The sequence below is a fragment of the Saccostrea cucullata genome, unplaced genomic scaffold (assembly GCF_032062105.1).
Source record: "Saccostrea cucullata isolate Sc308-1 unplaced genomic scaffold, CSIRO_AGI_Scuc_v1 ctg645, whole genome shotgun sequence".
Lineage (NCBI taxonomy): Eukaryota > Metazoa > Mollusca > Bivalvia > Ostreida > Ostreidae > Saccostrea > Saccostrea cuccullata.
This window is the reverse complement of record NW_026931035.1, coordinates 2,879-19,339: the sequence shown is the minus strand read 5'-3', so window position 1 is coordinate 19,339 and position 16,461 is coordinate 2,879. Positions and strand designations below refer to the sequence as shown.

The 16,461-nt window shown below is 32.5% G+C and overlaps 1 protein-coding gene and 1 long non-coding RNA gene across 2 annotated transcripts; one reads left to right on the top strand and one right to left on the bottom strand.

The window, feature by feature from the left end:
- Positions 1-4,712: 4,712 nt before the first annotated feature.
- Positions 4,713-10,744, bottom strand: LOC134231145 (uncharacterized). The gene is made up of 2 exons (XR_009984510.1): positions 9,076-10,744; positions 4,713-5,871 (listed from the first exon to the last, which is right to left on the bottom strand). It is a non-coding gene; the product is annotated as an uncharacterized LOC134231145 (long non-coding RNA).
- A 2,044-nt stretch (positions 10,745-12,788) lies between these two features.
- On the top strand, positions 12,789-15,990 carry LOC134231166 (uncharacterized). The gene is made up of 6 exons (XM_062713093.1): positions 12,789-12,807; positions 13,627-13,644; positions 13,781-14,158; positions 14,434-14,622; positions 15,369-15,447; positions 15,546-15,990. The coding sequence occupies exons 1-6, from the start codon at positions 12,789-12,791 to the stop codon at positions 15,547-15,549; spliced, it is 687 nt and encodes a 228-aa protein (XP_062569077.1). The 3' UTR covers positions 15,550-15,990.
- Positions 15,991-16,461: the final 471 nt, after the last annotated feature.

The following is a 16,461-nucleotide window of genomic DNA, read 5'->3' as shown; positions in this document are numbered from 1 at the left end:
TTTTCATACTTTCAATGACTATGTCGATTTTTGTCTGAGATTTAAAAAAATCATATTCCATTGCAAATAATGGCATTGTTCCATCTTTTAAGTTCAAAAATTATTCTATTAATTGATGTGTGAAATTTACCCATTGAAGTTCATTCTGTTTTATTCCTTTGAAAATTTTTGGATCTGCTTATTTTTTAAAAATATAGATCCTGTTAAACCATTTTTTGTTGACATGGAAAAATTGTTTAAATATATGTTCATATAAATAAACAAATTCAAATATTTTGGATCTTAAATTTTCATTTTTCTTACATGTAAAGGACTCAAAATTTGGACTTTTTAATATACTTTGCTGAAAAATACACAATTAAAATTTCCGATGAAAAAATGTTGGAAATAACAAAAAAAAAATTTTTTGGGCTTAAATTTTTGATAAGTCCTTATTTAAAGTTTACAGATTTATTAAAAATAAAATAAATATGTATTTTAATAAATTACAATAAAATTCAATGGAATAACTTCGTTACTAGTTAACATTTGCTATTACATTAACAATAAAAAGACAGACATTCACTTGGTTCTAAAAATACCTTAAAAACCAAATATGCTAACAATCTAACCCAAAATTGCTAATTTTGCTGAGCAAGAAATTTATAATTTCTTATATCGATGCCTTGCAATATTGTACCGGTAACGCAATGTATGGATCGATTTTGAATTCCTAAAATCTAATAAAGCAATTATTTACACGAAAACTTAATTCATTTCATTTTTTCAAAGTTTAATATCGAGGTTAACCCAATATAAACGGTCCTGTCGATAAATTAAGTAATTAATAAAAAAAATTAACCCTTTATATGTGAATTTCAAAAATTACTTGTTCCTGAATGAAAAATGAAAATCAAATATTTCAAAATCTAAATTCCGCGTTTTGTCGTTCTAACATCCTCAGACATATAGCTTGGTTCTTGGGACTGACAAAGCGCATGTTGTCCTCTAACTCCGTCAATAAATGTATAATTTATTTAATTTAACTTTGATTTAACAACTTTGTTTGCTAGTACAAGAAATTAACGTCGGAGCTTTTGCATAATATATAATGGCGGTATATAATATTTTCAAATCAGCTAAATATTTAAAACTTTTAAAATACTATTTCGTGGGGGTGGGGTGGGTTATGGGGGGGAACTTTTTCGGATACCAACTTCTTTCAGTATCTTCTTTTTTGCATACAATTACATATTTAACAATTTACTGTACCACAAAAGGGGGAGGCAACCAGCCTATCAATGAACATTTGCAATAGTAAAAGTTATGTTTAAAAAAATGTTTAATGAATTTTGGAATTTTATTTTGCCCCCTTCCCTTCTCTGTTGCTAAAATTGTATTATTTCATAAATAAGGAAAGATGACAATAGAAAAGCTAAAGTTATTCGTTTGGCATAAAATTTACTTTTAATTTGGTCTTAAATATAGTTAGTACTGGTATAGTCAGAAGAACGTCCAAATATGAATCAGACGTGGCAATCATATACATGAAAGAAGGACATAAAATTTCTGCATGTCTGAAAAATATCGTGCGTGTATTATGTGGATTCAATTTTATTTATAAACAGTGGGAATCTCTTTGAGAAATTCTTTTCAAAATTTACTCGTAGAATAAAGAAGATCCATGCATAATGTACATTCAAGTACGTGTACATGTATGATAACATGGTCGTCTGAGAATTGGATACAGGCATATTTAGAGGAATTTTTTAAATCCCATTGTCATATTGTAATTTTTTGATTACCGGGTGGTAGTAAATTCAAAAATTACAAAATGACACCACTTTAAAACAGTGCTTCAATTGTGAAACTAATGTAAAAACATTTCAATACAGTCTTGTGTATTTTGAATTTTTGATGTAGATAAATGTTTTCAATTTTGACCTTCCTAGTGAATATAAGGATATTTCATTCCTAAATTGAACTGAAAATACAGTAGATTGAAAACAATTTCAGAAAAGTTATATCATCTGCATCCGAATTTCGCTCAAACGAACATATTCAGGCACTAGGAAATTGAGAAGGGGCTTGCCCTCCGGTTTTTGATGCCCGCATAAAGCGGAGCGGATCAAAAACCCTTGATTTGAGGGGGTGATAGAATCAGGAGGGGTGGAGTATATCCTCCCACTACTATTTCCATGATCGTATTTTTTGTTGTTTTTTTTTAACATTTAAAATGTTCACTGGAAGTCTGATTGTCCTTTTCATGCTACCCCCAAACGTTTTAAATTTGATACAGAAGAGTAAAAGGAAATCACCCTTACATCACAAAACTTTTTGATCCAAGATATTTCTAAGGTAATTTGTCATTTTGCCTCTTAAAATACACCTTTCATTGGTATGCTTCGATATTTATTGTTTTTCTACATTTTGCCAAAAAAGATTTCAAATACAAAACTTATACTGGTTAAATTAAGCTGATGTTAGCTCCGATGGTCTCATTGGGTTTGCATGTCTCTGACTTTTAAACAAGAAACTTGACATGTCTGCTCCATCAGTTTTAATCGTTGAATCATATAAAACTTTCATTGATGTTTTTTTTTTCTGTCATGACGATCACTGATTTTTTAAAATTGAAAAACAACGCTCTCCTTGCCCTTTTGGGCTCGATAAGCCCTTTACTCCTCTAAATTCTGAGTCATTGCCTTGACCTTAAAAAAAAATACAATGATGGTATAATGTAATATTATCAATATACGAGGGATATTCGGAAATTATTGAGACATTTACATTTACTCCATAAAGGACAGAACTTTTTCTACGGACATATTCAATGGGGTTATTATTTGTCTTTATTTATGCATAGAAAAAAGTAACCCCCCCCCCCCAATTCCGGAGAAAAAATTTCAAAACTAGTTCAGGAAGTTCTTAATATAGTTTTAGTCCATCCTCGCAAGCCACTGGTCCTGAGTGAAAACATTGCGTTTTGCGCAGTTTGGGGGGGGGGGGGGGGGGGGGGGGATTTTCTCCACTTTTAAGCATTGATCAATCAACTACCATTCACTCACTAATTCTAGACACATTCTTTCAACAATCTGTTTATATTATCCACCTCTCAACTCTTTATAGTCAGGGACGTAGCAACAGTGGGGGCCAGGAGGAGGCCTACCCCCCCCCACTTTTTTCCCCAACATTACCTTTACTATTGAGAATTTCCACTGTAAAGTTGGTTTCCCCCCCCCCCCCCCCCCCCCCAATTCTTACCACCGTATAGTGATATGAAGGAAATGTAGTATTGTATGTATTGTATGCGAAAAAATTGGAAGTAAAAGGAAGTTGGCCTTGGAAAAAGTTGGGAATTTTTTTTTATGCTTGTCAACTTTTACAGGTAAGTAAAAAAAAATTCTCTGGTTGCCCCCCCCCCCCCCCCTCCACTTTCAAAAACGATGCTACATGCCTGATAGCAGTCTCTACAGGCGATAAACTCGCTTGAAGTGTATTTTCAGCAATTTAACAAACGATTCTAATCAAATCAGTTTACCACTGTAAAGGATTTGGAGGTGGATAAAATATACAGATTGGTTACAGAATGTGTCTAGAATTCGGGAGTGAGAGTTAGTTGATTGAACAATGCTGGAAAAAGGAGAAATTTCCCCCAAAGTGCGCAAAAAAATCTTCAGCCGTAAATGGTACCTTTTTTTTTGCATTACGGGATCTGTAGCTTTATGGACAAGACTAATATTTAAAACCACAACGCTACAGTTCTGCAGCTAGGAATTAGGTCACACCAATAAAATTTATTGTTCGTCGGACCCGCGCGCTCTTATTTAAACAAAACTATACAAATAATATAAATTTGAAATTCCCGCACCATTGGAATTCTTTGCTGTTTTCTGTTATATTTCCGCTCTATTTATCGTACTTTTAATCTACTTACTCTGCAAATCAGAAAAAATATAATTGTCCGCTCAATTTTTTTCACGCCCCGCCTTAAAATTTTGCCTTCAAAAAAGTAATAATATTATTATTTAACCGCTACCCCGCTCGTACTTTTTTCATCAAATGTCCGACGGACAGTGTGGCCTTATTCACATGTATTGACTTTTACTTCCTTTCCTTTTTTTCTCAAATTTCTTCTATATAATCTACTCATTCTAGTATATGAATGTATTGAGATGTACGACAATTACAATGGAAGTTAATCCTTTCATTTTCAAAACAAGATGGAATGGAATGCAACCCCCATTCGAATTAAATTCATGTCTATTAAGGACATACACAACGTACCTTACCTACTGATAATTTTCCAAGATATTCTAAATTTAAACTTATAATATCATTAAATGTTCTTGGACAAAAAATCAGCATGCGTTTCCAGGGGTTTTGAAAAGATATCGAATTTTGAAAATTTTTGCATTATTTAAATAAAAATGTACAAAAATTATAAAACATGAATTCCAGATTTTTTTCCATCAAAAATTGTTTAAGAAGAGGTGTACAAATCCATATATAGACATTAAAAATATTGCACACAGGCCCTTCATTTAGTGGAACTCTTCAACTCCAAGGCAGAATCCAAAAAAGTTAAAACTACGTTGCGTATGACCTTAACATGAAAGTCAAGAAATTTTACTGAAATTCTAAAGGACATTATGTACTCCTTTAATTAATATACTATTATATGAACCTTTCTCCTTCCACAGAAGCCAATTTGGATATAAAAGCATAAAGTGTACACTTAAACTTGTTTTATTTTCTTCCTTGCATGGTCATTTCAACATAAAAGTATTTGTACATACATTTTAAAAATTTGTATTATGACAAGGGATAATTTTCACTGAGTGATTAACAAATTCTTCAAAATTCTAAACAAAATATGATAAATCTTCTACAATTGTTTCTATTAAAGAGCTTAACATTAATGGACTGAAGAAAATAATGCATTCCTTTTGAAAATAAAATAACCTAACAAAACCTGCTTCAGCTGTGTATTGTATATGAATATCCATCCACTGATCTCCAAGTAGACATGATTGAAGAATTGTGGTTCTATGAACTATCATTTGGCAAAGAAAAATTCTGTACATTTTAGTTTTAAAATTTGGTCATTTTTTGTATAATTTTATAAGGAGCTCTCCTTCTAAAGGAGATCAATATAGTCTAAAAATGGCCACAACCACCAGCCATATATAAATTTCCTTCTTATGAATTCTGGCATGTGGTAATTTGAAGAAAAAAATGAATTGAATCTAAATGATCTAGGCCACACTAATGAAAATTTTTGTTCGTCGGACCCACGCGCTTATTTAAACAAAACCATACAAATAATATTAATTTCAATTTCTCGCACCATAGGAATTCTGTGCTATTTTCTGTTCCATTTCCGCTCTATTTATTGTATTTTATATCTGCTTACTCTGTAAATCAGAAAAAATATAATTGTCCGCTCAAATTTTCACGCTCCGCCTAAAAAATTGCCCAGCAAAGAGTAATAATATTATCATTTAACTGCTTGTACTTTTTTTAAATCAAATGTCCGACGAACAAGAAATTAAATTGGTGTGGCCCTACATAACTTTTTAAGCTTTGTGAAAAATGGTAACACTACATGATTGTATATATAAAAAGAATAAAATTACATGTACATGCATTAATATAAATTATAAGGCAAAATAATCCATCGTTAGATTTATGGTATTGTTGATATAATATTCAGACATAAAGTTCTTTAATTTTCTTTATGACTAATGCCTTCATTTTTTTACTTCCTTAATGTCAAATCAAATCCTTTAATGGTAGTGCTTTGGGTCATGTTGCTGTGAAGATACATCGGAAATATGCAGTTTTCTTCTTCTCCCTGTCGTTTGGAGTTTTAAGGTACCGAGATAATACCTGAAATTAGAAAACATCATTTCTGAGCATTTAAAGCAATGTAATCAAGCAAATTCAAATAATTGTGGTCCCTCGCTTTCGGTGTCTTAGTTTGTAAGGTGCTATTATATATAGCATATTGTGTTAAATATTAATTCCCTATCATATATTGTCAATTCCAAAGCAATATTTTGAATTAAGGTCAAATAAAAAGGTCAAGGATTATAATCATTCCAAGGTCCGAAACATCTCGATCTTGTCTCACAAAAGGGACATCAAAAATGAAAACCAAAATCAAAAGTTACAATGAAAACAAGAGGCCCATGGGCCCACATCGCTCACCTGAGCACATGGGCTAGTTAAAAAAACACAAGTCAGCTCAGTATTGAAGTTTACTTGTTGGGGGGGGGGGGGGGGATGAAATTTTTTAATACTTGAGAACTCGCTTGATTAAAATTATATGTTATACATGTACTGCTGAAAATTCACTTCAAGTGAGTTTTTTAACTGTAGATATAACTAAAAATGGTTGGGAGGTGGATAAAATATACACTATTTTATACAGAATAAGTCCAGAATTAGGAATGGAAAGGTAGTTGATTGACCAATGCTAGAAAATGGAAAAATTTTCCCCAAAAGTGCGCAAACAATGCCCCGTAAATTCCACCTTTTTTGCATTACGGGACCTGTAGCGTTAGAGTCAGACAAATTATAAAACCATAGTGCTACAGATCTGCAGCTAAATTTTGCCATACTTGAAAAGAAGATTTGTCCTACATATTACTTGATCTCCCATTGTGACCCCTCGTTAACCCTCCCTAAACCCAAGAGATCATGTTATGAACAAACTTGAATTAACTCTGAGGATATTTCCATATTAATATCACAATCATAGCTTTGCTGATCTTGAGCAAAGGATTTTAAAAAAAAATTCCTATATATTTCTATATAAAAATTTGATCAGCCAGTGTGGCCCTGCCCTACCCCCGGGTGTCATGATTTGTACAAACTTGAATCTACACCACCTAAGGATGCTTCGACAAGAGTTTTATCTTTCCTGGCCCAGTGGATTTTTTAAGATTTTTCCTATATATTCTATGTAAACCTTTGATCAGCCATTGTGGCACCGCCCTACCCCGGTGAGTCTTGTTTTCATTGTAACATTTGATTTTGGTTTTAATTTTTGATGTCCCTTTTGTGAGACAAGATCGAGATGTTTCGGACCTTGGAATGATTTTAATCCTTGACCTTTTTATTTGACCGGGGCTCACCTGAGCACATTGTCTAGGAAAAAGCACAGATCAGGTCAAAACTGAAAAATTGAGAGGCGGGGGGGGGGGGGGGGGGGTCGCTTGGTTATGATTTGAACAAACTAAAATATACATTAAGGGGGTTGATTCCATATAAATATCACTAATCATGGCTTTGAAGTACTTGAGAAGAAGATTTAAAAAGATTTTCATATATATTCTTATGAAAGAGTTTCATCGGCCATTGTGGCCCCATCCTACCCCTGGGGGTCATGATTTGAACAAACTTGAATCTACACTACCTGAAGATGATTACACATGAGTTTCATCTTTCCTGGCCCTGTGTTTCTTGAGAAGAAGATTTTTAAAGATTTTTCCTATATACTCCAATGTAAAACTTTGATTGGCCATTGTGGCCCCACCCTACCCCTGGGGGTCATGATTTGAACAAATTTGAATCCACACTACCTGAATATGATTCCGGGTGAGTTTCATCTTTCTTGGCCCAGTGGTTCTTGAGAAAAAGATTAACGCCCGGGGCTAGAATTTTTAAGGGGGAGAGGCCACAGATGATTTGAACAAAAATCTACACTACCTGATTTTTCCTATATATTTTTGTAAAACTTTGATTGGCCATTGTGGCCCCACCCTACCCCCGGGGGTCATGATTTGAACAAACTTGAATTTTTATTTTCATTTTTCCTATATACTCCTAGGAAAACTTTGATCAGCTATTGTGGCCCCATCCTACCCCGGGGGTCATGATTTGAACAAACTTGAATCTACACTACCTGAAGATGATTACACATGAGTTTCATCTTTCCTGGCCCAGTAGTTCTTGAGAAGAAGATTTTTAAAGATTTTTCCTATATACTCCTATGTAAAACTTTGATCGGCCATTGTGGTCTCACCCTACCCCTGGGGGGTCATGATTTGAACAAGCTTGAATCTACACTACCAGGGTCTGACAAATCCCATTGCCCGACGCCCGGGGCTAGTGAATTTTTAAGGGGGGAGGCAAGTGAATTTTTTTAATAGGTACATGCCCGTGGGCAAGTGACTTTAAAAAAAATCAATAAATATTTTTAAAAATGTTATAGGACAGGAGTCTGAAGTTCTTATCGTCAAAAAAAAAAAAAAATCCGGAAAGAAATTTTCCTACCTTCAACTAAAATACACCATGATGGCAATATGTTTTGGGGGGACACACTTAAACTAATAGATCTGGGCTTGGCCTAAAAAATCTCGCAACAAATTCAGTATTCGGAGCGTTTTACTATTTATTCAAGTTAAGAAATCCAATCTGCTTGACGACTACAGGCCGTTTCTGGCCCTTTTTCCACTTTAACAGCTCATCCTGGACTCCATGCCACTAAACTGGAAGTAAATCTCGCAGTGTATATTTGACGTCTATGAACATGATCATGATGATGAAAGCTTGTTCAAATGAAATAAAATAAATAATTATTCAACATATTTTGATTCAGTTATTTTAAACATATTTAAGAAAACTTTAAAAGTTATCAATTCTTTTTCTTACTTGTAAGACGATATGTACCAGGGACAGATAATTCTATTTTTACACGGTGCCAAATTTAAATCATTGAAAAGCCAAGTCAACAAAGAGCCAAACAGCTTGTCTTACCGACCTGATGAGGCATTATTTTGTTTTAAAAATATATTTTTTTTTAATTGATCACATATGGAAACATAATATTGTACATGAAGATTTACATACAATTTTTTTCTTTTCTTCAATTACGTAAAATATTCACTGCGGTGTTCACTTCCAGTTTAGTGGCATGGAGTCCACTCCATACTCCACTAATCAACCTCTTTCAAATGACACCAAGGTCAATGACTTTGTGACCTTGACTGTGACCTTAATGCTAAAAATAGCTTTTTCCAAACTTTGTTGCCGCCGGGCGCATAGTGTTTCACAAACACATCTTGTTTTTTTTTATGGTCTACTTACCCTCTATACTAGTACTGTGTGTACATCTGTCCTCCACATTCAGCTTAAGTACAGGATCTTGGCTAGAAGTTGACAAAAATTCAGGATACCTGTAATTTAAAGAAATATCAGTAAGAATGTGCTGCAAATCACATATTCCATATAATATCAAATATGACACTATACCGGGGCAAAAAAAATATACATGACTGTACTCATGTTTCCTGTCACCTGACCTATCCTCCATTTTACTCTCCGAACCTCATAGTTTTTTTTTCACGTTTTCATTTTTTTTGCTATTTTCCCGAAATGTTTAAATCGGCCAACAATATTAAATGTTTTTTACAGATGAGTTTCAGAAGCGTTTTAATACAAAACTTGGGCAGACCTGTCAAAAAAATTATTGAACATACCAATGAGAAGTATGAAAGCCCTAACACCAACTGTGCAAAAGTTATAAGTTATAACTAAGGTTGAAGAGTGATATATTTTTGTAAAAGTGGTCAAACTTCAAGGTCAAGAGGTCAAATTTGGTGGTGGTGGTACCCAAAGAAAGGTCTTGTCACAAGAAATACAAGTGTACAGCAGTGAAATATGAAAGCCATAGCCCCACTCACTCCAAAGTTATGAGCAAGGTTAAAGTTTTTGAGGACAAACAGCCAGATGGACTACAGGGCAAAATCTATTTACCAATACGTCTTATTTCAACTATGGAAGAGTTTAAGATTTTAGTGCGCTCCTCTGTAAAAAAGTTGCAGAGTGTACAAATCTTTCAGGATTTCTGGGACAAACGTAACATAAACATGTAAACAATATGTTGGATGTCGATGAACAAATCCTAACAAAAATCAAATGAATCATTTTATTGTTGTGGACTTTATACATGTTATATGCATGAAGAGTAGAAAGGACAAAAATATCAATTTTTATCTATTGTTTATCATATGTATTTAATTATCATCTAAATATAATTCACATGCTTTGGAAATGTATTTTATTATTGGATGATAAATGAGATGGGAGTCCGAGAACATAACAAGGGATAAGCCTATAGCGCAACAAACATGAAGGTGAAAAAATTAAATCTCAATATGTTATGTCGCGACTACCAATGAGTACCTCGCAGTTATCTAACTTACCTCCGCTCTTTTGCGAGGGAGTCAAGAAAAGTCTAAATTTCTGGGGGCAAATGACATTGTTTACATTAGTGACAATCGAATGATTCGAACAATTTAATGCCAAAATCACGATGTTTTGCCAGATATTGAATTCCAAATAGTAGATTGTCAAATAAGGAAAGTTAAGAATATTTTATATACTGAAAAATGTGACGATTTTCAATGAAAATTTAACTATAAGAGTCCGCTTAATTAAACATATCTTTAAAAATGTGACAATTTAGGATTGGCTCCTCTCAAAAATGTATAAGGCTGGTTCAGCGATTGTCTAGCGAGGTATTCCACCAGGATTTTTTACTTATCTGTCCTTATAAATGCTACAATGATCGATCTTGCATTAATTGTATTGAATAGCACATTGCTCCCACCCAACAGATGATTCCTACCTCCTTCATGAAAGAGTTCAGCTAAGTTAAGTAATCGCGATATCAAGTATTGTATCAAAATTTTCCGAAATATTTCATCTAAAATTAAAGTATACTTTATGTAAATCTGTCAAATCTCTACAACTTATACATATCTCATGAAGACTGAAGTTTTTGGCCTGTAAAATATAATACACACCGGGCAATTGAATCATCATTTGAACAAATTTACAATCAAAAAGTATAATTATATAACATATTTGCATACGCGAAAAAGGGCAAATTGAGTCATTTTTTCACACTTTTAGTGTTGTAAAATTGGACAAATTTACTATTATCAAATTGAATCGGAAGAACACAATCACTTATATAATTATATAATTGATAATTTTAAATGTTATAAAAGGTTAGATTTATTCATCCTTAGAAGTATTTTAAAAAGACAATGCACCAGGATATGGATATAATAATTATAACCTCTTCACCATGCACGTTCTCATTTTGTTTACTGCTGATTAGAGTGATGTCCCTTTGGTGAATATAAAAGTTAAACCTGCTCGGCTTGAGAAATACGGCTTGAAAAATATAGTGATCTATCGATGATAATATTTACAATCGATTGTCGCCAATCTGGGCCTTTAAACGACGATTTTTCGATAGTCAGCGACTATCATAACAACACTACACACTTTTTAAAACAATGTTTTGAAATGTATGAGTGGGTCTTCACTCCACTTTTTTTTTCAAGTTTATCCTCAAAGTTTGCATACAAAATGAAATATACTACATGTATTTTGATTTCCAAAATTATGGAGTAAAAACCCAATAAACCTTTTAAAAAATTATAATTTTATGATATAACTTTTGTATCTTTTCGAGAAAAACTTGAAGTCCACTGAGTCAATGGTCATATCACAAACATGATTTAAATGCCAATCCTCATCAGGACTTGTGTAGCATAGTGGTTAGCTTGCTAGTCTCAGTAGAGAATGCTACTCAGGATTTTTATTGCTAGGGTTCAATCTAATGGATACATGTACCACATTTTTATATCTGTGATAGTCAGTTGGTGAAAAAACTGCAACAAAAATTGCGTACAGATCTCGAGACACGTGGATATATAGGAAGTTGACATCGAATTTGCATAAAAATGAATCTCACTACCAGTATATAATATGCCTCGACAAAGAGTGTTAAAAAATTTCAAACTTCTTGCTACCATAGTAGTTGCTGAAAAAAAAAACATAAAAATTTACACGCACAGATAAACAGGAAGTTGATGTGAGATTTCCTAAAAAAATAATGCCACCATTATCCCTCAATATGTAATGCCTATAGAAAGATAGACAGACATGCTAATTCCAATTTACTCCCCAAATTTGATTGAGAATGGGTTAAAATAATTGTATGTTGTTATTGAATATTCCTCACAGTTGACTTGTAGGTAATACTTATCATTGCTGACTTGTGGGGAATATTTCTCACTGTTAACTTGTAATACTTTTCATTGCTGACTTGTGGGGAATATTTCTCACTGCTGACTTGTGGGGAATATTTCTCACTGTTAACTTGTAATACTTTTCATTGCTGACTTGTGGGGAATATTTATCACTGCTGACTTGTGGGGAATATTTATCACTGTTAACTTGTAATACTTTTCATTGGTGACTTGTGGGGAATATTTATCACTGCTGACTTGTGGGGAATATTTCTCACGTAGGTTATATTCATCATTGCTGACTTGTGGGGAATATTTCTCACATAGGTTATATTTATCATTGCTGACTTGTGGGGAATATTTCTCACTGTTCACTTGTGAGGAATACACATGTATTGACCATTGCTTTACCCTTAAAACTTTGTTTCCATATAAATGTTGCCTTTGAACCCAACCAATAAATGTACGCTTCAGTGTATATTGCTGACTTGTTGGAAACATTTATCACTTATTGGGAAATGCATTATTTTATTATAGATCAACGTGATGGATTTAATTTTGCTATTTTAATTTTTCATGCAAAAATTTATATATTTTCATTAAATCAAACTGTAGTAATTTTTTCCAATTGCGAAAACAGCATGCTCTGGCATGAACAATTTCTAAAGGATTCTAATGACAAAACAGACTGATATCAAGATGTATTTACCTTGATTCTCAAGTCATCACTGTTCTAAATTTTTTTTCTGAAAAATGGCCCTCTTAGCACTCAGTAAATGATTATTTATCATAAATGAATTTAATTCTATTTTCTGAATCCTATCATTTTTTTACATTATTAAACACTGAATTGTTGTGATTTTCCCAATTGTTTTAAAAATAATTTAAACACGCGGCTGGATTGTTTTACTTTTTCCCAATCCGTGACACTTGAATTGTATATTTTATGTTTCAACATTGCTCTGCTTCCAAAACGTTGTATTGATTTATTACCTTTTATTGAATACAGTTCCGTAAATCTATGTTTTCTCTTTTATATAAAATTAGTGCAGAACCTTGCTGATACATAAATCTTCCCATGTCGCTACTTTGCTTTTAAAGGTGTTTTGACTCTACTTTAAATAATATATGCAAAAAATATAAATTTTTTTGAGATTCTGCCAAAGTTCAAATATCAAATCCAACGTGACAATAATTGCATTTCACTGTAAATATCGCAATATATATTAAAAAGTGATTGCCAGTAAATTAAAAAAAAAAAGCTTATATTATTGACCTAAAACAAATGGTCCACCTTCAAAGTTTTCACAGGGTTCTTACAATTTTATATATTTATCATACGATCAGTATAATTGCTTATGTATCGTGTGTTTTCCTTGAAATGTCAGAATTTGCTTTTATGACCTTGCCACAACATCATTTGAAATCAAATTTTATAATCAAATTTATAGATACATGTTCATAAATGCAAATTTTACGTAAGATTAATATAAATTGTAATATATATATATATATATATATATATATATATATATATATATATATATATATTTCTGCAGTTTACTCAGCATTAAAGAATTATCTTTTTTAGGACTGTGTCCACTAAACGGTAAGTGTTTTTTTTTTTTTATCCTATCTTAACATAGTTTCATGTTTTAAAATCTCTTAAATGAATGAAAAGAGCTTAGCTTACTTTAATAAGGCATATTTTCTGATACATGTTCAATTTTTTTTTAAATGTCTAGTCTACATTGTGCGAAATGACATAAAAATTTATGTTTTAGCTGCAAATATATCATTATCGAATTGTAAGGACTCGGAGAAGAATGGATCCCTGATCTATATAGACTTTCACAACATCAGACCTCCATGTACTTGTACCGTAATTCCATCATTTGAAGGCGACATCGAGGTTACGTCAGAGAAAACTGAAGAACCCTGTAGCACAATAATAAGAATAGAAGCCTCTGGAAGATACTATTCTTTCAAATGCAATCCTCAAATAAAAGCTACACAAATTACGAACAATATGTCTCAAACAGTTAATGTTTATCCTCATTATTATGCATTCTACAGTCGGGAACAGTCTTACCACTGTCTAGGGTTTCAACAGAATATCGATGGTAAAAAAAAACAAATTTCTTTTGTCTTAATTCCTTCCATCATTTATACAATTTCTTTCTATTGCAGTAAAAACAATGATATTAATGTTTTTAAAATAAAATGCCACATTTCTCTTGCTTGTCAAACTATGAGTGCAAAAAATCCGCATATGGTTACAATTAAAATATGTCGCGTGAGTTCTGAATGTTTTTTAAAAATATTTTTAGTTATCCATAATTATGATTTACTTCTGAGTACATGAGAGATGAATAGATTGTGTTCTCATAATGATAAGGGAGAGAAAAGGGGAATATCAGAGTTTTCTGTGGAAATACACCTAAAAGTACGACAAGCCGCTCGACAGAAACGGGGAGTACGGATTTTACATCTTATCAACAGCAGAATTTAACCACCGTAACAGACTTTGGATTTCACTCCATAAATGCTACAGACGAACTTCAGCCTGTTACATCTATTTTAACATGTAAGTCTATTTTATTTTTCATCTTACCTCCTTTCAGCCGAGGGTCCAGTCAGCTTTTTCTGATTATTTTTTAATACGGCGTTCGTCTGTCTCACTGTCTTTATGTTGACTTCTGATACGTTTGACTTAATCTCCAAACCCCTGAATCGACTTAGATCAGACCTAAACCAAGGAAATGGCAATCTTGCTTAAAGGAAATCCAGATAGATTTGAATGAAAAGTCACTTTCTTTCAAGTGCAATTAGTAACTAATTGTTAAAAGGTTGGGGCATCATCTAGAATCATCCCATCAAAGATCAGTTGACCACAAAAAGCCCCATAAGTGAAGATTGAATTTAAACATGGAATATACAGTGAATAATATTTTGTTCACATGAGTAATATGAGTATGAGAGTTCTGAGACAAATATAGATTCAAATTTGTTCGAATCACCCCACACCCCCATGCTTATGTTTGCATAGTCTTCCAAATCCAGAAGAAAGGCCTTCGTGTGCTAAGTACAAATTATAAAAAGAATTGTCATTTATTTCTATATTAAATCAATAAACCGCGTATTACAAGAACAGTATCTGTTAAGTCAATGTCCAAGTTGGGTGGAGTCATTTTTCACTTTCTGTCAGTTGAACAAGAAAAATATCTGATAATAAAAAGTAATTAGAAAAATAAACAGATATGCACATTAAAGTTTCTTTTAAACAATATCAATTTTGATTTACTACGAATATATGGTCTATTCTTTCTTTAGATATTATAGTTGGAATATCCACATGTGTAGGCATGGGATTCTTTGCTCTTGTAATTCTTGTGCTGGCTTGTAGGATTCGGTATGTTTCTTTTGTTGTATTCCCATTTCAATTGAAATAAAAAAAAAGATTATTATCTTCTTGGAGATTTGTTTTGTAGTTTACACTTATGTTTTTAGGTAGCAAAAACAAAAAAGAAGAAATACGCAATCAACAGAGGAATTTCGTACAGATCATGAAAGTTATAATGTATTCAACAAACCTTTACCAGATAACCCTCTATACAATTCCAATGAATTCCCAAGCGAAGTCGGATATTCTACAATACATGATCAGCAAGAAGGTTCCCAGTTATCAACGCAAGGGAACGATGTCGAAAGACAGATAGTTTATACCAGACTAACACAGAAAGAAATAGCAGATAGGCATGTGGCTGAAATTCCTATCTATGCAGTTCCTACAAAGTCCAAAAAGAAAACCATGAGCGATACAGCCGGAGCAGTCTATGCTCAAGTAAGCAGGCCACAGGTAAATGTTAAAAACAGTCCTGTTCGAAGTAGGAATCAAGATGGTCTTGCGTATATTGATGTAGATCATTCCAATATTTTGCACGCCCAAGAACAATTCCAATATTTTGCACGAAACCCAAATTTTAATAATTCTAACTTTTATAAAATGATTTTTGGATAATTCAACTAAGTTTCACAGACAAATTTGAAGAACCGTTAGCCTAACAATGTAATGCCGAGTTGACAATTTAAATGTATTTTTAGTACTGAAACAATATAATTTTAATAATTCTATACCTTTATAGAATAATTTGTATCAGGATATTCCATTTAAAACAACTAAGTTTCACATAATATTTGATAAATTTAAACTACAATGTAATTTCATAGCATATGAATTCACATCTTGACCTAATATTTATGTGTTTACTCTTATTTAAACTTATTATATGATTTTGTTTTTCTTTTGGGACACTTGAAATTGAAACTTATAGTACATGTACTATCAATTAATAATTTCAAATGATTTTTTAGAAAGATTATCTATAAATTATATTTCATGATTTCAATAATTGTTCGTTATCTT

Coding starts and splice junctions, on each gene's coding strand:
- LOC134231166 (XM_062713093.1), top strand. Junction 14,159..14,433: donor GTTTCAACAGAATATCGATG/GTAAAAAAAAAC, acceptor CATAATGATAAG/GGAGAGAAAAGGGGAATATC. Junction 14,623..15,368: donor TGTTACATCTATTTTAACAT/GTAAGTCTATTT, acceptor TTCTTTCTTTAG/ATATTATAGTTGGAATATCC.